Source organism: Muntiacus reevesi, chromosome 2 (assembly GCF_963930625.1).
Source record: "Muntiacus reevesi chromosome 2, mMunRee1.1, whole genome shotgun sequence".
In the NCBI taxonomy this organism is placed as follows: domain Eukaryota; kingdom Metazoa; phylum Chordata; class Mammalia; order Artiodactyla; family Cervidae; genus Muntiacus; species Muntiacus reevesi.
In genome coordinates, this window is record NC_089250.1 from 38988401 (window position 1) to 39012218 (window position 23818).

General features: G+C 44.1%; 1 protein-coding gene across 2 annotated transcripts in view; it reads right to left on the reverse strand.

Annotated features, from left to right (window-relative positions):
• Positions 1-23818, reverse strand: part of RALGAPA2 (Ral GTPase activating protein catalytic subunit alpha 2) — a 270511-nt gene that overhangs the window by 211136 nt on the left and 35557 nt on the right. For both annotated transcript variants that reach the window (XM_065921331.1, XM_065921330.1), the window contains exons 4-7: positions 12262-12319; positions 6071-6114; positions 3308-3485; positions 536-651 (exon numbers count right to left, since the gene is read on the reverse strand). In XM_065921331.1, coding sequence (XP_065777403.1) covers positions 536-651; positions 3308-3485; positions 6071-6114; positions 12262-12319 — 396 coding nt within the window. The remainder of the gene's footprint in view (positions 1-535; positions 652-3307; positions 3486-6070; positions 6115-12261; positions 12320-23818) is intronic.

A 23818-nucleotide genomic window follows, 5' to 3' on the forward strand; every position in this document is an offset into this window, starting at 1 on the left:
ATTCAGCGAACCTGAGGAGGGAGTCCTGGGACCCTGTGATCTGCAGCCAAATGGGACGGAAGCTGCGGGCAACCTGGGGACCAGCTACCTGTGACTGGCAGTGAGTGGGGGCGGCAGGGATACAGGCCAGAGAACTGTCCTGTGAGATCCCAGACCACCTCGGCGAGGCAGGGTTGAAAGTGAGTGGGACTGTGACACTGGTATTGCAGAGAATGACTTGGTGATTCAGATCCCCACGCGTTTGGGGAGAAGTGTCGTAAATGAAGTGAACAATATGAGATTGTATGAAAGTAAAGGAGGCAGATGGAGGATGGAACTGCTTCCTTTATACACATACACACACAGTAGCAGGCAGGCCTGGTCTTTACTGAAGTATCCTAGCGTACATTCTACATTTAGTGAAATCTCACATAAAATCACCTCAAAGAAAAAACAAAAGTAAAAAATATGGACAGACAAGAAGAAAAGAGGCAGTGTCTTCTCTTCCTTGGAGAGGACATGAACATCACTGAATCATCCATGGCTCCCCTCATACCTGAGTAACCATGTATTTCAACAGTACTTGAAGAAAAAAGCACGTCTGGTCCTCAGCAATCTTCTCCCCTGATACGGCTGGCAGCAGTGGAGTGATTTCTTCTGGATGGATCTTCGCTGCAGAGTGGGAAACAAGGAAAGCTCCTTCACCAAAGTTAAATTTCAAAGCGGGCTTTAAAAATGGCCTGTGTTAAAATACACGTGACTATATGCAATCCAGACAAATGGTACTGATGAACCTGTTTGCAAGGCTTGGACAGAAGCAGATGGAGAGGAGGGACAGGTGGACACGTGGGAAGGAGAAGGTGGGACCAACCGTGAGAGCAGGACTGACATATGTACGCTACCACGTGTAAAACAGATAGTGGGGTGCTGCCGTAAAGCGCAGGGAGCTCAGCTCGGTGCTGACATGACCAAGGCGAGTGGGATGGGGGGTGGAGTGGGAGAGAGGCTCCAAAGGGAGGGGGTACACGTATACTTGTAGCCGATTCACGTTGCTGCATGGCAGAAGCCAATACAACATTGTAAAGCAATTATCCTCCAATTAAAAATTTTTTTAAAGTGCCTTACTTTGCTGTATAGCAGAAGCTAGCACAACGCTGTAAATCAGCTCTACTCCAATAAAAATTTTAAAGGGTAAAGTAAGATAAAATAGCAAAATACAATATATGTACCAAGCACTGGAACTGCCCACACTGCAGGTCAGGCCATGTGACCAGGGGACAGATGCCCACAAAGCCACCTCCCTCACTGGGCCATTCCTTGCCCCTACACCTTCTGCTTGGACCATCCCAAGGTCAAATACCTGTCACTGGGTGATACAGCGATCCGCAATGACAAATCAGTGGCCCTAATGGGCAAGTTCCTTGAAAACTCCCTGGGCTCGAAAGATAGCATTAATACTCCCATGAGGGACCACTGTCCTTCCATGAACACTGCATGAAAATGCACATCTGGTAACAAGAGCCTAGAGCTTCAGGGACTCCCCTGGGGGCCCGGTAGTTGAGAATCTGCCTTCCAATGCAGGGAACATGGGTTCCACCCCCGGTTGGGGAGGTAAGATCACACACGCCACGGGGCAAAGCTCAAGCAATGAAACTTCTGAGCCCAAGTGCTGCAATGAAGAGCATGCATGCCAAAACAGAGATTCCGTGTGCCACAAATAAGATCCTATAGAGCTGGACCATAAAGAAAGCCAAGCACTGAGGAACTGAGGCTTCTGATCTGTGATGCTGGAGAAAACCCTTGAAAGTCCCTTGGACTGCAAGGAGATCAAACCAGTCAATCCTCAAGGAAATCAACCCTGAACACACTGGAAGGACTGATGCTAAAGCTGAAGCCCCATTACTTTGGCCACTTGATGCAAAGAGCCAACTCACTGGAAAAGACCCTGATGCTGGGAAAGATTGAAGGCAGGAGAAGGGGACGACAAAGGATGAGATGGTTGGATGGTATCACTGACTCAATGGACATGAGTTTGAGCAAACTCCAGGAGACGGTGAAGGTCAGGGAAGCCAGGTGTGCTGCAGTCCATGGAGTCACAGAGTTGAGCATGACTTCATCAGTTGAATGACAACAACAAGTCAAATAAATAAATATTTTTTTAAAAAAAAGCCAGGGGAGCAAATGAACACCCACTTATAAAACAATCGCTATACGGAAAACAGGCAGCAGTTTGGGATGTGGATTTAAATGTCATGAACAGCAACAAAAGCACTTGCACCAGCCAGACACACCATGTGTCTCTGCTCCTGCCAACAGCTGTCCCCTCCCTTCCCCTCCTGTTTCCTCCACTCCAGTAAATCTCTCCTGTCATCATTTCATATAAAACAGGCTCCAGTTCTGTCAGTTCAAATGTCTATAAAACAGGAAAATGCAGATTACGCCACTCTAATGGCAGAAAGCGAATAAGAACTAAAGAGCCTCTTAATGAGGGTGAACGGGGAGAGTGAAAAAGCTGGCTTAAAGCTCAACATTCAAAAACTAAGATCCTGGAATCTGGTCCCATCACTCCATGGCAAAGAGATGGGGAAAAAATGGAAACGGTGGCAGATTTTATCTACTTGGGCTCCAAAATCACTGTGGAGAGTGGCTGCGGCCACAAAATTAAAGACCCTTGCTCCTTAGAAGAAAAGCTATGACAAACCTAGACAGCATATTAAAAAGCAGAGACAACACTTCGCTGACAAAGGTCTGTATAGTCAAAGCTATGGCTTTTCCAGTAGTAATGTATGGATGTGAGAGTTGGACCATATAGAAGGCTGAGGGCTAAAGAATTGATGCTTTTGAACTGTGGTGCTGGAGAAGACTCTTGAGAGTCCCTTGGACTGCAAGGAGATCAAACCAGTCAGTCCTAAAGGAAATCAACCGTGAATATTCACTGGAAAGATTGATGCTGAAGCTGAAGCTCCAATACTTTGGCCACCTGATTCAAAGAGCTGACTCACTGGAAAAGACCCTAACGCTGGGAAAGATTGAGGGCAGGAGGAAAAGAGGACGACAGAGGATGAGATGGTTGGATGGCACCATAGACTCAACAGACATGAGTTTGAGCAAACTCAGGGAGATAGTGAAGGACAGGAAAACCTGGCATGCTGCAGTCCTTGGGGGGTCGCAAAGAGTCGGACAGGACGTAGAGACTGAACAACAACAATTCCTCTACAGAATCCATTCATGAAACCGAGGTTTCTGTTAGGAAAAGGACAGAATGAGGGATCCCTTATCGCAACGTGGAGGGTAGTTTCCGCCTGTTGGATGGGCCAGCATCACTCACCATCAGCCATGCTGGGGCCAGGGTTGATGAGCGTGTCCAGTGTACAGGGCCCCCTGGACGACATGATGGCGGGGAATCCCGGCACCAAGCTAGCAAAAATCAGCACCTGCTCTTCTGCACAGTTCGTCTGAAGTGCTTGAAGCCACAGAAGAAACAGCCGGATTCCTTCACATCTTATCTAAAAACAAAACCAAAGGCAGCAAAATGAAACATGCAGTCATACTTAAATAAATGTACTGCAGTGCAGCATTGGTTCTGGGGGACAGATCTAGAAGCTCAAAGCATCACTGAAGTCCTGCACCAAGTCCTTCCCTGCGTGACCAGGAAGCAAGGACACTGCAGCCCAGTATGAGTGCCGGAGGGGCTGGGCTCCAGTGCAGCCTCAGCCGCCTTCTAGCTGAGCGGTGAGTGTGGAGGACCACTTAACTTCTCCATGCCTCACCTCTCCAGCGGTGAAGCAGGGGTGATAACAAAGTTTATCACCAAGTGCTCATATACGGTGAAGTGGATTGGAACTGCCTGGCTCACAGTAACTGCTACCTAAGCATTTCCTAGTAGTTGCATTTTATTCCTTATAGCAACAGTGCCCAGATCATCAACACTCAATAACTCATGAAAACCATGCAAAGAGAATCTTGCTCCAGATTTACACCGTGCTTTGGACAGAATCTGTTCAGTCACTGCATTATACATAGGTACCATATTCTTGAAAATCAGAAAACTTAGAGCTAAAAGGGCCCCATGGACCTGGCTGAGGGGGACAGGCAGCCTCTGGCTTCCCTATCTTATTCTCCCAATGCCTTCCCCCGGCTCTGAATAGTCGGCATCACCCATAGAAAAAGGATCAATACAGGCAGATGTGCCCTTTTTCTTTCTCTGCACTTAAAACTTTCAGCTTCAATCCCATTCCTAGAATTCATAAACACAGGTAACTGCATTTTTATATCCCTAAATGGCTGGAAAGGTGATGTCAATAAAAGAGATTAAATAAGCAAAAGAGATGGAGAAAAAAAAAATGTCAGAGGCAGCTGAAAGATGCAGTGAGCTCCGAATGCAGGCAACTGAGAGGCTGCCTGGTACCCTTTTGGTGAAACCAAAGTGGTGCTGATTTCTAAAGAGCCAGGGTTCAAACCAGGCCAGGGTCTGCAGGAAAGTAAGAGGGGAGGAGAGATGGAAGGAAGGAGAGGAAAGATAGGAAGGAAAGAAGGGAGGAAGGGAAGGAGAGGAGGGAAGGAAGGGGGAGGAGGGATGGATGGAGTGACAGGGAGGGGGGAGGGACAGAGGGAGGAAGGAAGAAAAGGAGGGGGGAGGGATGCGGGGGAAGATAGAGGGAGGGGAGGGAGGGAAAGCTTGGTTGACTCCCCAGAGAAGTCAAATACACCAAGACAGACACCCCATCAACTGTGATCCCCGGGAGCCCCTCTAGACAAGCCTTAGACTCGGCACTGCCCTGCCCTGCTCTCACCCTGCTCACACCTGCCCAGCAGGTAAGTGGTGACTTTGCTGAATACATAATGCGATTCAGCGCCAGACCAAAATAAAAAAAACGTCAGGGCTCTATGTATATCGAACCGAATTATATCAAATTTAACAAGAGGAACGTTTCTAGACACTTTGATAAAGCCTCCAACTTTTTATGTTAACTGTGTTAAAAGTGAAGTGAAGTCAAAGGCACTCAGTCGTGTCTGACTCTTTGCAACCCCGTGGACTATACAGTCCCTGGAATTCTCCAGGCCAGAATACCAGAGTGGGTAGCTGTTCCCCTCTCCAGGGGATCTTCCCGACCCAGGAATCGAACCGGGGTCTCCTGCACTGCAGGTGGATTCTTTACCAACTGAGCTATTAAGATAATTAAATATAAATAAGGTCAATAATAAACAGAAGATAACAACCTGATAAGTTTAGCTATAAGACCATTAATTAAAATAGAAAGGAGGAAATACAGAACAATCATGAAACTATAGACAGTTCATCTCTCTTTCTTTTTTTTTCAACAAGAGAGCATGAACCTATACAGTTTGAGTGGTTAGGGGCTGTTTAAGCTAATATAAACCCCAAAATATATCAGCTTACTAAAGGTACACACATAAACTAAATAGCTATGAGTGAATTATCGTCCATAAAATATACATCCTGGTTTCTCTTGCTACTTATGTTTCAGGGTCATAAGTATTATTCCAGTATTAAACAGTATACTGTCATTTTAAAAGGCACAGTCATTTAAAATAAGCCAATTTTAACCTAAATTATAAGATCAATCTGTTGCTGCTGAAAAAAAGAATAATAAACATTCAAGAGTAAGGTTCTGCTGCCCTTTTTCTCCACAAGCATGCTCAAAAATAGCAAAAAATAATTCAGAGACAACTATAGTTTTTAACAAGATTACTGGGGTGTATAGAACCAGAAACATTAGCTCTGAGGCTTAGGGAGGACCTGGTTCAACCCCTTCTCTTTCCAACAATGAAGCTGAAGCAGTCAGCACCTCAGCTGAATAGCAGAATCAAAATCTGAATGCAGGATTCCAACCTCCAGTCCCAAGCCACTTTCTCCTGATAAGATTGAAAATGTCTACCACAGTAAATTATGATGTAAGAACAAAAACTCCAACAATATTTGTCATATCATTTCTCAATAAAAAACTAAAACTAAGTTAAATGGATTTTAAAGAATTTTTTTTTAAAATGGCCTAATGCTGTCACTTTATGGTATGAATAAGTTTAGAAGTAATGAAAAAAGTCATTAATTTGCATCTAAAATAAATACCTTAATAGAATTTCCAGTGTGTAGAAGCTTCTTTAAAGTTGAGCCTAAAAGTTTAAAACAATGAATTAGAAATGGAATATATGAATGCATATTTAAGATCTATTTTTTAAAGATCTATTTTTAGTCTTAGAAAGAAAAAAAATGTGCTTATACCATTTTTCAAACATAAAAGGAAGAAGGCTGACCTTCAAAAGCAAAGCAATGTCACAGAAGGAGAGATGTTTTCAGGATAAAAGCATTTTAAGTATGAACTTCTCCAAATTCTTTTAAAAGAGTCAAAATGATTGATAGTAAGGTAACCTAAATGCCCACAGTGGATTGATTATGCGAAAATGTCTCTGTCAGGCACAAAATGAATCACTTTTTAAAATCTCTAAAGGAAAACATAATATAAAACTACCGCTCACAAAACATTTTTACAAGAACGTTTTACGAATATTCAGGACAGCATGCCGCTCTGCTTGCAATGACAACCACATTTATGGGTTCAGTCCATCGATAAATCACCTTGCAGAGCACTTGGGTCATTGTCGAGGAGAGGGACTCAAAGTTTGGTCAGAACTACTTCAGCCAAGAGCAAAACCACGGAGCGCAGCCTATGGGGCGAGAAGGCTCCCTCAGGAGAATGGAGATGTGTACCTGTGACTCTCTAGATGTGTCCATGCCTTTAGCATGGAGATGGCTTGGCAATCCCACCTCAGTATCACATGTGGGCCCTAAATGAGATCTCAACCCCAAAAAGGAAATAATCTTTTAAAATGAGAATATACTGGAAGTCTTAATCTTTTCTTCCAATTTTTTGAGGAAAAAAAATTACTTAGATTTCCTGATGGAGAGTTTTGTGTAATATTTTAAAACTGGATATCACTTTCCAACACCAACGTAGTTCGAAGAAATAGTCAGGGCCTTGACAGTTGCTGCAGGTCGTATCTATGTGGACATGCATGTGCACTAAGTCACTTTGGTCGTATCCGACTCTTTGCCACCCCATGGATTATAGCCCGCCAGGCTCCCCCTTCATGAGACTCTCCAGGCAAGAATACTGGAGTCGGTTGCCATGCCGTCCTTCAGGAGATCTTCCCGACCCAGGGATCGAACCTGCGTCTCTTACATCTCCTGCACTGGCAGGTGGGTTTTTCATCACTAGCACCACCTGGGAAGCCCCATCTACGTGGACAGATTCATGAATGTCAGCTAAATGCATGCACTTTAGGAATTCATTAGCCAGAAGGAAATTACTGGATTTCTGAAGGAACCTTGTCTGACTGCAGTAACACCTAACACTGGGCTCAGTGGGAACTCACCACTGTCGTGACTAGGCTGCAGCACTAGATTACCAATGATAAGTGTTTAAATGAGGAAGTGCCTGCTTCCCTCTACTCCTATCACCAAAGCACATCCAGTGATCTGGGGTCCAGAGTCAGCACTGCCTGGGTGGGGCTCTTAGAGTTGAGACTCAAGTGCCTGTGCTCACAGGACTATCTCTCCCACACCCAACCGCCAACTGGTCCTCATCCCTCGCCTCCCAGTTCATCCATTCTTGGACAAAGTCCATTCTGCTCCAGTTTAGTTTTTGCTTCTTGATGCCTTGGGGGACCTGGTGATGCTTGGCAGGTTCAGCAGACACCTCACCTCCCAGGAGACTGGGGATAAAGTCTACACAGACAGCTCTCTTCCAAGACATCTGAAAAATCCACCGTCTTACAACACATTCTTGGAAACACTTTCTCCAGTCATTGTGTGTGACCACTAGGGATTGTCAGTCCTTCCCCATCTTAAATGAGCATTTTTATTTTAAACTTTCAGCCTACTCATAGTTGCCTGTATCCACTCTTCGCTGCACAGGGAGGAGTAAATACATATAAAAAGGACAGACTTTACAAAGAGACATAGGGAATCTCTGCTCATTATCTGTCAATAGTCCCCTGCTTTTTTAAATGATCCTGTTAATTTGTTATAGCCCAAAAGAAAACGAATACATATTTGATCTATTCCATCCTGTTGTATTCAGAAACTCTCAGAACTCTTTTTAAATAAGAACAACATTATAAAGAAAAATGTGTGCAGTGTAGGCACACACCAGAGGGTTTCAACATGAGAACTGGTGAAGAGGATCTGAGATCCTTCCTTGGCCACATTAGGTACTTCTTTGTTTTTTATTTATTTGGCTCCACCAGGTCTTAGCTGTGGCATGCAGGAACTATAGTTGAATCATTAGAAGTCTTAGTTGCAGCTTGTGGGATCTAGTTCCCTGACCAGGGATTGAACCTGGGCCCCCTGCAGTGGGAGTTCAGAGTCTCAGTCACTGGACTTCCACGGAAGTTCCCACATTAGGTATTTCTTAAAGACCCTAAGTTCACAGAGATATTTATACTTTTACTTTATCATTACGAAATCCATTTCATTCTAACTTCAAAAAGTTTCTGTCTACATATCATTCCTATTAGGATGTTTAAACTCCTCATTCAAACTATTAATATCCCCAACCCCATCACTGTATGTGTCTTTTCAACCCTACTGATTGCTACTAGATTGACTCACATACTCACATGTAAAAAGAACAAATGGGTACACTAAAGTAGTTGAAAAATACTTAAAAATCCCAAAGCTCAATATTGAAAGATGAAAAAGTATTAAAACTCACACTAGCTTAAATGTTTATCACACAGAATGTACTGTAATTTTACTTTCCTGACTTTAATGGAAGCAAATTAATCACTGTTTTCAAAAATCTACTTCTTGGCTTATCTCATTTTCGACTGCAAGACTTTCAGTGCTTCAAAATCTCTTCCAATGAAGTGGCAATCCTTTAAAGGTCTTTAAAAGATACTCAAAAGATAACAGAGACATTTTGAATCTAACATTAACATTATAAAATTCTTCTTTATTTTTAATTAAAAAAACAAAACAAAAAAGCACACCTCCCTGTTTGTGTGCACATCATGCCTCAAACCAATGAACAAGCAACGGCAGTATGACAGCAGAGGAAGGGTAAGAATGTGGAGAAACGCCAAGAGGGTGGTGCACAAGATCTGCTGAAAGTGCCAGGAGGGCAAAGGCACAGAGCTTCCGGCACGGAAACGTCTAAGGACAGGGCAGCAGCAGTCCACTGCGGGAAACTGACATTAACAACAACTTTCTCAGAACGAATCAAGGGCCTCAATGTGAAACACACAGCTACACCATCTCTAGGAGAAAACACAGATCTTCTGCGATCTTGGGTTAGGCAAAGGTTCACCAGACAAGACACCAAACGCAAAATTCATAAAAGTAAGACTGATACCTGGACTTCATCAAAATTAATAACACCTACTCCCTGAAGTTAAGCTATTATGACTGAAAAGACAAACCAGAGATGGGAAGAAAATATTTCCAAATCATATGTTTGATTGTTTTAATCAAAACAATATGACCAAAATATGTGAAGAGCTCTTAGAATTCAGTGTTAGGACAAAAAACACCCTCAATTTGAAAAAACAGGCAACAGATTCATAGATACACTTCACCAAGACATACAGCTGGCAAATAGCACGTGAAAAGACGCTAAAGATCATTTAGTCATTAGAGAAATGCAAATTACAACCACAATGAGATACCACTACCACTGAAATTAAAACTCAGATCATATGAAGTGTTGATGAGAACGTGGTGTAACCGGAACTCTCACACTGCTAGCAGGAATGTAAAATGGTACAAACATTTTGTTAAACATGTCTTTATATGATGTAGCTATTTCATTCTCAAAGATTGGAAAACAGGTGTCCACACAAAGACTTGCATGCAAATGTTTACAGTAGCTTTATTTGTAGCCAAATACTATTAACAGAAACAACCCAAAGGCCCATGATCAAATGATAAACTATGGTATCTCCACTCAATGGAATACAGTACAACTCAGAAGTTAAAAGGAATGGACTACTAATATCTGCGCCAACACAGACGAATCTCAAAATAATTATATTGAGTGAGAGAAGCCAAACAAAAGGGGAATACACTGCATGTTTCTATTTCCATAAGACTCTAAAAAATCAAGCTATAGGGCCAAAAAGCAGATTGGTGTTTGCAGATCAGGGGACTAAGGGGTACGCTAGGGAAGGGTGGGAGGGCTCAGGAGGAAATTCTTGGCAGTGATGGCTATGTTTATCATCGTGACGGCATCCATGGCTGCACAGGTGTAGACCTGTGATTAGACTTATCAAAGAATATATATTAAGTATGTACAATTTGTTGTATGTCAAAGATAGTCCAAAATAAGTGGTTCTTTAAAAAAGAAAAAAAAAAAAAAAAAACACCCAGCAGTTAGCCTGGAAATGATTGACAGATCAGCGGGACGGAGGCTGTGGTTAGAGATGTGTGTCATGACAAGGGTCGGATGAGAATCAGGAAGCCACGGAGGGTGAGGGGTCAAGGGGCTGATGGGTAACTTACCAGAAAGGAAAAGGACTGGGAGATAGTAAAGCCATTGAAAAAGAAAGCAAGTGGGCAAAAGAACAGAGGACACGCAACAAGGAAGGGACAAGGTGGCATTGTCAAGAGAAGTTTCCGTAGAGAGGGTGGTGGATGAGGTCTGGTCTTGGTCTTACAGGAAAAAAAAAAAGACCACGATCTCATCCCCGTCCTCTGAGGGAGACAGAATAGTCAGAGAAAACCCGGGTTTAAGCAGTCTAGGAGACTGCAGGGCTGTTCCTTAACCCAAGAAGAGGGCTTCCAGAGTGCAGAGGGGTGATGGGCAGAAGACCCTGGGAGGGCACCGCGTGAGCTGGCATGGCACCAGGCCCAGCCAGCCCTTGGCGGGCAGGCTGCACACAGGGCCCCGGAGTTGGCTCAGCCTGGTCGCGACGCACCCTGAGGGGGTCCTGGTGTGAAGTGCACGGGCAGTCCCCAGTCCCTCAGGAAGAGTGGGCTCTGCGGTGGCCTGACTGGGGTTGGGGGAACCAGGAGGGCTTCTCAGACTCAGACTCCTGAGGAGTGAGCCACAGAAACTATGAGAGATGAGCCTCAGAGGGTGTGGTCCCCTCCCAGGCAAATGTGAGGCCACTGGGTAGCCCGGGGGCGTGACCAGCACAGGGGTACTCTTAAAAAGTCATCAGCAGATTTGGTTTCCTCGGTGTGTATGCCCAGAAGTGGGATTGCTGGGTCATATGGCAGTTCTATTTCCAGTTTTTTAAGAAATCTCCACACTGTTCTCCATAGCGACTGTACTAGTTTGCATTCCCACCAACAGTGTAAGAGGGTTCCCTTTTGCAGCACTGTTTATAATAGCCAGGCCATGGAAGCAACCTAGATGCCCATCAGCAGATGAATGGATAAGGAAGCTGTATATTCCATATACACCATGGAATATTACTCAGCCATTAAAAAGAAATCATTTGAATCAGTTCTAATGAGATGGATTAAACTGGAGCCCATTATACAGAGTGAAGTAAGCCAGAAAGATAAAGACCATTACAGTATACTAACACATATATATGGAATTTAGAAAGATGATAATGATAACTCTATATGCAAAACAGAAAAAGAGACACAGATGTACAGAACAGACTTCTGGACTCTGTGGGAGAAGGCAAGGGTGGGATGTTTCGAGAGAACAGCATCGAAACATGTATATTATCTATGGTGAAACAGATCACCAGCCCAGGTTGGATGCATGAGACAAGTGCTCGGGCCTGGTGGGCTGGGAAGACCCAGAAGGATTGGGTAGAGAGGGAAGTGGGAGGGGGGATCGGGATGGGGAATACATGTCAATCCATGGCTGATTCATGTCAATGTATGACAAAAACCACTACAATATTGTAAAGTAATTAGCCTCCAAGTAATTAAAAAAAAAAAAGTCATCAGCAGATTTGCAGTTTAGTTATGCACCTGGTTTTTATACTATCTACAAGCAAAATCTAGTTGAGCAAACTAGATTCAACAATTCATATATAAAATCCCTGCACAAAATTTTGGCCATGTGTGAACATTCACTGATTGAGCCTACACCTTTAAAGCCCAGAGGGTTTTTTTTTTTTAATATTTATTTATTTTTGGCTGTGCTAGATCTTCATTATGGTGGGTAAGAGGTACAGAGAGGTGTAAAAAATATGCTATATATATATATATATATGTAGAATTACAAATCCACAATCACTTAATGGCGATTTTACTAGAAGAAATATACATTAATTAAAAATTTTTGTAATTGTTCTTACCTATACTCTGGTAATGCCATCGAAAGAAAATTCGTTCAGGTAGAAACTGCAATATTTTCTATAAAAAAAATGAAAATTAATAAGATGCAAAGAGAAAATAAACAACAAAGGAATGAAGTTACACATTTTCATGACAGCCCATAGTACATGCTATAGATCTATATATCTTTATATAGAGGGCTCCCCTGATAGCTCAAGTGGTAAATAATCCATTTGTGATGCAGGAGATGCAAGTGACATCGGTTGGATCTCTGGGTTGGAAAGATCCCCTGGAGAAGGAAATGGCAACCTGCTCCAGTATTCTTGCCTGGGAAATGCCTTGAACAGAGGAGCCTGATGGGCTACAGTCCATGGAGTCGCAGAGTCAGACATGACTGAGCAGGCAAGCATGCAGCATCTCTATAAAGATGTATTTCAGAAAAGGAAAAAAAAAACTTTGTAATAGCATAAATTTCACTTTATCTTGGACCCCTATGAAACAGTCTCTTTCACTTGCCCCAAGCAAGCTTCCTTCCCTGAATGTTTTAAAGAGATTACTACCCCAACTTTAATTCTCCCTAAAAGAAAGAAAAGGGGAAAAAATAATGGAAAGGATCACTGTAATTATATTATAGCCATTGCTTAAATAGAAGAATAATAACCTGTCACATGCCAGATTCTCTAGGTTTTCTCTTTTTCACCTTTCACTTCCCATTTCCATTAAAATTATCACCTGTCTCCAGACAAGAAACAGAACTGGGAAGAAAGATGAACAAAGAGGATGAGACCTTACTTCGTGGAATAAGGAAATTAAACTGGGGGCAAGGATTTCTTGAAATAAAGAGCTAAAAATTAGTTTTAGGATAGTAGTTATGACCCTCTCTCCTCCCTGTTATATCTATCCCTGGTAGATATAACAAAGAACCTTTACTTCTTCTGATTCTGATGTAATTTTTATTAAATGAAAGATTCTTTAAATTCTACAGTACCTCACAATTTTCAAAAGTTTCACACACAGGATTTCATATAATCCCATAATAACTCTTCCCCTCTGCCCCGCCAGCTCCCATATTGCACCTCCCCTCTTCCCTTTCCCCACTGGTAACCACTGATTTGTTCAATAATCTATGAGTCTGCTTCTTTTTTTCATTCACTAGTTCATTATACTTTTTAGATTTCACATATAAGTGATGTCACACCGCATGTGCCTTGTCTGACCCATTTCACTTAGCATAATGTTCCCCAAGTTCATCCATGTTGCTGCAAATAGCAATATTTCATTCTTTTTATGGCTGAGTAGTATGCCACTGTGTTTGATGGGAGGGTGTGTATGTATGTATGTATGAGTATTTATATATATATACCCATCATCTGTCAATGGACATTTAGCTTGCTTCCATACATTGGCAATTGTAAATAGTGCTGTTACCTTTTCTGATTCTTTAACTCATACTTTCTCTTTTATTGAAAAATTTACTACAGTGTGTGTGCATGTGTGCTCAGTCATGTCTGACTTTTTGTGACCCCATGGACCATAGATTAGCCTGCCAGGTTTCTCTGTCCACGGGATTCTCCAGGCAAGAATACTGCAGTGGGTTGCCATTTCCTACTCCATCTACAGAGGCTAGGTTCAATATGTTTGATAACAAATGAATAATGATCCTTGTATGGTGAGTTCTCCGGGGAACAGGCCCTTCGTACAGTTAGGAGTGCCAGTGGTTTACTGGGGAGTAGCCTCTGTGAAGGAGAAATGAGGAAGCAGAGGAACCCCAGACCCCCACTCGGAGTGTATGTAGACCCACAGGAGCCCGGGAGCAGATGGCCTGTTGAAGGAGCCCACGTGCCTGAGGACGGCCAGGCCCCCACACTGCAGCCTCCATGGGTCACTGGCTGGGGACGTGATGGGAAGAGCGTGGTGGTGGCTGGAAGCTGAGGACGGCAGCCTTCCAGCCAGGCTAGAGGGGATGTGAGCTGTGCGTCTGTCTGTCTGCTACAGCCGTCTTCCAGTGACTACTCAGAACATTCTCATCGTATCGAGAGGCTGAAGTCCTAACAGAAATGACCCTCCTACTTCTGCTGGCTTTGTTTCTCATCAGCTGACTGAGGCCTCATGGGGAGGGGAGCCCAGCATCATCTCCTCCTTCCATCTAGCCTTCTCTCTCCGGCTGAGGGAACAGCAGCAACTGGGTGTCCTCTTGAGTCAGGCTTTCTCCTCCAAGGGGATTTGGCATCCCACCTACATTCCTGACCAGGGATCGAACCCACGACCCTTTCACTGGAAGTGCAGAGTCTTAGCCACTGGACCACCAGGGAAGTCCCTCCAGGATCCTCTTCTGGTGCCATCTTGCCACTTAATCTAAAAATTTCATACAGCAGATGCTGAGAAAATTACTCTCAAGAGTCAGGGTAGAGCTTATCTCAGATAAGACGAATGCCTGGCATGCCCACGGGCTCCTCGGATCTTCTCTGTCATCGGGAAACCATCTGGCACTGAATCGTGCTTTTCAATCTTTCAAAATACATGATAGATGGCTCTTCTTGATTTAGGTTTCCTTTCTTAGTAGGCAACAAAGAAAAAAATGTCTTTTTTTTGTTGCTGCTGTTAACTTTATTTTTTCCCCTTTATGTTTTTAAATTCTAATTGGAGGATAATTGCTTTACAATATTGTTTTGGCTTCTGCCATACATCAAAATATAAAGAAAGACAGAGACTACAGCAAAACAGCGTGCAAGAAGTGCTAGGATGCTGCTGGTGGGCCACAAGTAGTCTCCAACTTGTTCCAAGGCCAGGCCTGACATCATCACCACTTCCAGATAAAAGTTTTCAGATTTCCAAAATGGATGGACTTTAAAGATACTCAAAAATCAGCTCAGTAAGGTTTGGATAAGAAATACCATGCCAAATATCTGAGCTACTAAGAATATTCCCAAACAGACATAATAATATTACACAACTCAAAGCTGAAATCACCCACAGTGATTTTCTGCACTCAAATATAGCAAGAGTCATTTCTTATGCATTGAAGCCCGCGAGGTCAATAAAAACAAAGCCCCACACAACTATTTGTGTCTAAATGCTAAGCCTGTCCCTCAGAAAGCCCCAGATGAAGCCTACCTCTGTGGAGGCCAATACACCATGGCGTTGCTGCTGCAGCCAGTATTCTAAGCTACACGACTGCGGATGCCACAGAAGCTATTGACATCTTGTTTGCAGTTTCACTGGAGAGTAAAATTTTTAAAAATGCAGGAAAGCCACACAGCGTGAATAAATATTACTTTTCTGAAAGGCACATGGCTGTAGTTAATGCTTGGTGCTCAGCTGCATCTGTATGGTAATCCAACACAGCACACTCGAAATAGAAATTAGGTCTTACTACTGATCGGCACCTCGGGGAATCTGTCATTCTTTTAAGTGATTATCCACAGCCCTTTTTTCTTCAGAACCTACTGCATGACCAGGAATAATGTGAAATGGAAGCTGCAGTTTATACAAGATGTATCATGTGCTTTAAAACTGCTGATCTTCATTTAATTTGTATGGGAAACTTTTTTTTTCCCTTTCAAATCATTCCTAGATGATTGCAATGTATCCCAGTAGATTCACACCTGATTTTGATTCCACTTAGAAAAGGTGGTCAGTGAAGGAAGAAATATCACATACTCACTGATGTGAGGTAACATGACCAGTTAACTGGTCAACAATGACCCGTTAAACCTGCTCTATGCACACATACAGAACATGGGAGCAACTCTCCCTGAAACCAGCCGCAAGGCCCAGGGTACAAGGTGAAGAAAACACTGACCAGGAAACAGAAAGTTCAGTTTGGAGGAACAGTCACTTGGCCTTTTGAGTTCAGAAAACTTGGGCTGAGACAGGGCAAGTGGCTTTATAGGACAAATCCTGTGAATGCCACACATGCTTTGGTCTCAACAGGACCCTGCGGGCAGGAGCCAGATGGCTTGGACAGTCCCAGGGTGACCTATGGAGACAGTGCTGTGTTCTTCAACCAACCAGGGCCTGGTCGCTCATCTCTCACTAAAAATGACTATCCAGTGCGGGCAAAATATTCTCATCGAATTTTGGGTGTCAACATTTGGGACTTTGAAATGTTTAAGAGAAATGGAGCTAAAATTAGGAACAACAGAATCTTAAAAACAAGGTACCTACATTTTGAGTTTAAAAAGTCATGCGTTTCTTCTTATCCATGTACCCTTCTAGCTAGTCACTCGCCCTGCTGTTAACTGAGCCAGGAAAGCACAGCTCTGTCTTCCTACAGCCTTTTCAGTCTTTAAGACCCAACTCAAACATCACCTCTTGAGAAGGGCTCACCTCAACCACCCCTCCACCACATCCCTCCCCAGCACGACTTGATTATTGCCAAACACTTAAAATACAGGGTAAAAACATCTAAAGGAAATAGAGAATGCATAAAAAAAAAGAGGAGGGGATCTGATTTCTCCCTCCTGTATTTTAGAAATAGATCAATATAAAAATGTGGGAAAATCTCTTTAAGCAATGAAAACTCAGAAAGGGTAAAGAATCCCATCTATGAGCAAAACACTCAGAGGAATTACTGCTTAAAGCACAGATGAACCTGTGAAGAGGCATAAGGGTTGCGGGCCCCTCCTGAGAAAGCAGGATATCCATAGAATATGCAGCAAAGGAGGGACCATCCTCAAAAGAAATGGATTCCTCCTTCTGAAATAGATTTGCTGAAAGAATAGGGTACTTTTTAAAGAAATTTTCACTCACAGTCTTAAGAGACCCACAAGGACACTGAGTCTTTTTTAAGATCTACATAAATAAAAACAGTAGATGCACAAGTAATGTTTGAAATCAGAAAATATCGCATGGAGATGAAAACCCAGAAAGCATGAATCTAGAGTCACCACAGAGCTTCCCGCATAACCTCGTGCATCCGGAGACCTCCCTAGCACTAAGCAAGCTGAACAGAGAGATAAGGGTCCAGATGTAGCACATTCAAAGCTGCAAATTCAACATATAATTAAAAGTCCTACAGAAGATCTGAGAGGAACAAATGGATTATCCACAAAGGAACAAAACTCAGGTTGACCTTGGTCTTTCTGCAACATTAAGCTCCAGAAGGCAGCATGGTCAGCTGCTCACAGCAGGCCACTCCGAGAAGGGGCAGCAGAACACAGACTACATGAGGACAGATGTTCTGCAGCAAGCCAGGTCTTACATGCAAGCCTGGCATGTAACAAAGACAACTAGAGGAGGTGGCACTAGTGGTGAAGAGCCTGCCGCCAGTGCAGAAGATGTAAGAGATGCAGGTTTGATCCCTGTGTCAGGAAGATCCCCTGGGAGAGGGCAAGGGAACCCACTCCAGTATTCTGGCCTGGAGAATCCCATGGACAGAGGAGCTTGGCAGGCCACAGTCCATGGGGTTGTAAAGAGTAAAACATGACTGAATTGACTTAGCACTCACTCACTCACTCACACACACACACACACACAAACAGTACACTACAGCTCTTTTGCAAAGCAAACAAAATTCAGAGTATTGAGAAAAAAGATTATTTGAAAAGTGTAGAGCTAGCTATATTTGTTTGAAGTTTTTGTTGTTGTTTTTAAGAAAAGGTATTCTTTTCTCACCTCCTCAACATACTAAATGATTCATATTCCAGCAAATACAGAGATTAGTTTTAAAATCCAAAAACAAGGGTGCAGGTGCATAAACACTATGAACAACAAACTGTATTTATATAACTGGAATTAATATGGGCATAAAAATAGAGCAAATCAAAAAAAAAATAGAGCAAATCCTCAAAACCATTAACATAAGAGAAATAAATTTTAAAAATATTACAATAAAATAATCTGGACATAAAATGCTTAAAATAGCTAAAAAGTAAGATGGACAAAAGATATATGGGGGTAAAATAAAAGTAACACCAAACACTGCTTTATTCTTGATCAGTCATCAGTCATGTCAGTTGCCCAGTTATCTCTGACTCTTTGCGACCCCATGGACTGTAATCCGCCAGGCTCCTCTCCATGGGATTCTCCACGTAAGAATACTGCAGTGGGTTGCCAGGCCCTCCTTCAAGGGACCTTCCTGATCCAGAGATCAAAGCTGGGTCTCCTGCACCTCAGACAGATTCCTTACTGTCTGGGCTACCAGGGATAATAAAAAGAAAAAAGGTTCAAATAGCAATTTTTTAATTTAAAGACAATGATCGAAATGATAGAAAATCAAAAGTATATCTCCCAAATCCCAAAGCATACAGTGAGAGCCAGTAACCTCTCCCCCAAAAAACAAAATTAGCAGAAAAAAATGTTAATGCTAATTACCACACACAAAAATAATAAATATAAATAAGTTAAATTCCTCTACCAAAGACCAAGTCACTCAGAACTGGTTTCCAAACACAGAAAGATGAACAAGAAATACAGAAAGTGACATAGTAGCACATAACTCGACCCAGAAGATGTGGTTTTTGCTCTGAGTAACCCACTGGCTGGAACACCCCCAAGAGGAGTTTTCTTTACACCCGAGGTTCTGACGCAGGAAACCTCAGTCACAACCAAACCTGCCACCTCTTCTTCAATTTAAGTTTCTATTTCCTGGCTAGAAACTGCATTTTTCAGATCTCTTCAAGTTTGATACCAACACAACCAGCTGTTTGTCTTTTCTGTGCCATTTTTCACAGAACGAGAAGAAAAAAATAGTTTTTTACATCCAGAGAGTTCCCAGGTGAGTGGAAGGCAGAGAAATAACCACTCCCCCAGGAGATGCTAGCATGTGGTTCCTGTCCCCACCCCCCCCCCCCCAGAACCTACAAGGATTTAAACGCATTTAAACACCGCTTCCACATAGTTAGAAGGCATTGCAGACCCACAGTCGGCTCTTGGCGAGCTCCTCTGCCAAGTTCACCCAGGGAACGCCAGGTCTGCGGGAGCAACTGATGCGAGCAGGCTTTTCAACCTGTCACACATGGCAAGCATCTCACACACTGGGTGTCACTAGCAGCCACCACACTGCATCCAAGCAAAACATGTCACAGAAAACCAACCATCGTATGACAGCAAACACACATACAACTGTCTCCTAAACTGATACACGAAGACCCAGAGGAATCGGGTGGAGAGGGAGGTGGGAGGGGGGATCGGGATGGGGAATACGTGTAATTCCATGGCTGATTCATGTCAATGTATGACAAAACCCACTGCAATGTTGTGAAGTAATTAGCCTCCAACTAATTAAAATAAATGGAAAAAAAAAAAAGAAACCAACTTGTCCAAACTGTAGTCACCTATGAATTCCAATCAATTTAAAGGGACAGAAAATGGTCTTTACGCATCTCCTGCTGTTCTAACAGTAAATACAATGTGCTCGAGTTTTAGTGTGAGGTTTCCTTATATGTGGTCCTGACGCAGACTCTACCCTCTGCCCTTCGGGGTTCCTGGGAGCATCTGTGGATGCTGTCTCCAGGGGACCCACTCCTGGAGGTGTCAGCTACCCAGGGCCACGGGGCACACAGCATAGGAGGGGGGCCGAGGCACCCCTGCTGTGACAGAGGGCCGCTGGAGTGTAATTTCACACGGCCGCAGGCTTCTCTAACAGCTTCAGGATCCCCTTCCTCCCAGGTAAACTGAGTAATTTAGTATATCCTGTTGGGTCAGTCCCAAGTTTCTCACCTAGAAGTCACAAGGCATAAGGAAAACTGTAGTCTTGGTATTAAATTTAGAAGTTAAAATGTCCAGTGAAAATGGACCCTTTCAACTCAGACCACTGTCATCTAATTCAAATTATTATTAGTAACATGTAAAAAGATCGCTGAATTGAAACCACAATTAGAATTCTAGAAGCGATTAGATGTTTACACCCTGCTTCCATCTTCCCATCTGCAGAGATCATAAAGGTTTCATGATCAGAAGCAGACACGTGCTCCAGAAACAGAAGACCCGGCCCCGAGTTGCGTTATCTCCCCAACATCTTGTGCAGGGCATGGCACTGGGGAGTGATCACTGAGCTGGCTCACCACCCCAGCCGACACCTGAGACCAGTTGGCCCCCCAGCCTCCCCGGTAAACCCGGCCTGAGGAAGTCTCGGTGGTGTTGGGGAGCAAGTCACACATGGCTGTGACACGCACGTCCCCACCTGGAGTTGCTCCCAAACAAGGGTCCAACATTAATAAAAATGGCAAGCGTGACTAACACCATGAAGAAAACCAGGTCAATTCTATGTCTCTATGATTACTTTAAATGTACATAATACCCCTGTGGTTGCCAAGGGGAAGGTATGGTTGGAGAGTTTGGGAAGGTCATGCACACACTGCTATATTCAGGATGGATGACCACCAAGGACCTATTGTATAGCACATAGAACTCAACTCAATGTTATATGCCAGCCTGGCTGGGAGTGGCTTTAGAGGAGAGTGGACACGTGTATATGTATGGCTGAGCCCCTTCGCTATTCACCTGAAACTACCACAACACGGTAGATCAGCTATACCCCAACACAAAATAAAAAGTTTAAAGTTTGAAAGAAATAAATAAGTGAATATACATAACACGTTACAATAAACACCAGTGTCATAACAATGATCCAGTACCCTGGTCATGATAACCCGGTGCATTGACTGTGCTGGCCAACTAGAACTCAGGGCGGGTTGCGGGGTGAAGAGGAGTTTCTGTTGGCTCTGTTCTCTGGGGATCCTGACTTTTCTCAACTGCAATCAGTCATTTAGAATTACGGCAGTGACCCAGAAGCTGCACTCAAAGTTGGAACCAGTCTTTTAAGAGAAAAAAAAAACAGAGAAAATCCATAGAAGCATCCAAATATTTGAAATCCTCAACAAGAACTTAGATTTCAAGGAGTTAAGAAGAATCTGCTTAAAAAAAAAAAAAAAAAAAGAAGAATCTGCTTTTCGTGTTCATTTTATTTCTTCTTGTCCGTTCTCCACTCAATAGCAAGAAACTGGTCCTTACAGGAAAAAGAAATAAGAAGCATTAACAGTGTGAGAGACCCTCGGTGTGGAGTGGGGAGCCACCCAGGAAGACTGCTATATGGTGGACAGTCTGGAATAAATAATGTCAAATGAAGCAGAGGAGACCAGGGGCTGTGAAGACTTGTTAACTGTAAAAATGCAATTCTGCGGCCTTGGTCTGTGTTTTCTGCTCAGAAGAGACAAAAGGCCGTGACTTAATCCTACAGATCACCTGCCCTGAAAGCACAGACCTGGCTGTGATTCAGCCCAAGCACTTCCCCTGAACCTCTGCAGGAGCCTCGAATTGGTCTTCATTTCCAAAGAGTTATAAAAGATACACAGATCCACCGAAGGAAGAATGGTGGGGGAAGGGGAGCGAGGTAGAGAGGGGACAGACATGTCAGAATGGTTTATGATCCTATTATAGCCATAATTCTAGTTTCACTTCAGGCAATTCTTCTTCATCATTAATATCTGAGGCAGAACGGGTGTGAAAAGATATAAATAAATGCATGTGTGTGATAAATACAGTCAATACTGACACGGCATCGGGAAAGTGACCGGACAGAGCAAAAACCAGCCCATCATCTCCTCTTCTCCCACACGGCCCGGGGCTCTGCATTGGTCCAGCTGGAAGGCTGCTGAAAGTCCTTTCCCCCTATTTTGAGGAAAAGAAATTGAGGCTAAACCCACTATCGATATAAGCTCCCATGGAACACTGAAAAACAAGAGAGCCCAGACTGAATTCCATTAAAGTAAAGAGGGAAAGCCCACTAGAGTCCTGGACTCCCAGTTGGTCACTACGACGCCCAGACACCAGTGTGCCCAGCAAGGCTGCCCAGGACGGGTCCCCTTCGAGCCAGCATCACCCCCACAGATGCCAGGGAGGAGGCTGATGTCCACGTCAGAGTCATCCTCGTTAGCGAAGGAGAAACAAAACCTACGGGCCCCAGTAACACCCTGCTCTTCTGTCGGCCCCTGAAGCAGCCTCGGGTCACCCGTGCTCTCCGGGGGGCTCACCGTTGGCTCTGAGGTCCAGGCTTCTCCCACCAGAACCTCCCACCAACGGAGGGGTGGGGAGGACAATGGGCAGCGCCCTGGTAGGAAGGACACTGAGGCTGTTTTCTTCATCGGGGGGATGGACGGAAGGGGGAAGATGAATTCTGAACTCGTTTGACAGCCCCTGATTTAGAATGCTCATTTCATCTTAACATGAGTGCAAAAAGAGGAGAATGCAATTTGTTTCTGACTTTTCAACTCCACATCTGCAGAAGGCCACTTCCCCAACCGAGAGGCAGGGGCATGTTCCCTTCGGCCAAAGCCTCCTTCCATCAAAACCCTAAACCTGTGAAGTCCCCTCCCCACGAGGACAGCAAAGGGCCACAGGCTGAGGACCTGACCAGGTGCCTGAGGAAGAAGAAACGAGTCTCCCAGATGAGGCGGCCAGGCTCTGCCGGAACGTGCCATAGCCTCACAGTCCGACTGGCAGTCACTAGCATGCGTGTGGCCACCTAAGTTTAAAACTTACATCAAATAAAACTACATACAATTAAAGTTTACGTTGCTCAGTCATGCGAACCACATTCCAAGCACAAAGTGGCCCAGTGGTTGCCTAACTGCATATGGAACAGTCCCATTATCCCAGAAAGTTCTGGTGAACAAGGGCTGCTCCAGAGAAGACAGCAACGGGGACGTTTAGAGACTCGAAGGCTAACCAGAGCTAAACAGATTGAATATTAAAACTAAATAGAAGCATGAAGCTAAATTTCAGGCTAAGAAAAGTCTTCTCTGCAAACTTCTTATTTTGAAGACGCCTTGTTTGGAGACTTCGCTCAGAGCTATTTTTGTGGGACCCTTGGCTGGTAGAACTGAGGTGCCCCCAGAACTCAACTGGTCCCACCCCTGCTGCAGGGGCGCAGGCTCCAAACAAAGGAAGGCTCAGGGTCTCGGTCAAGGCCACACAGCTCGCTGTACCAAAGCTGGATCCAAACCTCGCCCGCTCTTCTGCTACCTTTCTCCCATTTTGTCCAGGGAGTTTTAAGTGAGGAAAGAAAATACTGTTTTTAGTATAAAAATACCACATGACCCCATGGGAGATAAGTGGAGGATTTAAGAGGCTTTAATCCAACCACAAATATTAACAAGGGCGAGTGGCTGTGGGGGCCCCAAAGGATGCTATCTTGCAGCGGCAGGGCCAGCCCAGCAACTTCCCGTCTGGTTAGGAAGCTAAGAAAGGGCCGCCTTCAGGGAAAACAAGGAACAACCAGCTGGGACAAGCGGGAGTGCATTCTAGGAACTCAGAGAACAGTGGGCACCTTCGGCTGCAGATGTCGAGAGAAATGGTGGGTCTGAACAGAGCCTGGAAAAATGGGCCAGATGAAGAGGAGAGTAAAGGACGGACCCTGAAAAGAGAACTCTGTAAACCAAGAGGCAAGAGGGAAGCTGTGCAGAAAGAGGCCTGGCGGGGGGGTTGGCAAGGAGGGTGGCAGGTGACAAGCCCAGGGCGGGTGACAGCACTTTCACAGAGTGGCCCAGACAGCCAAGCCAGGCGGGAACCTGCACGGGAGACTAGGGACCCCGAGTGTGAGATCACACTTCACAGGAGGTAAAGACCCCTCAGTCT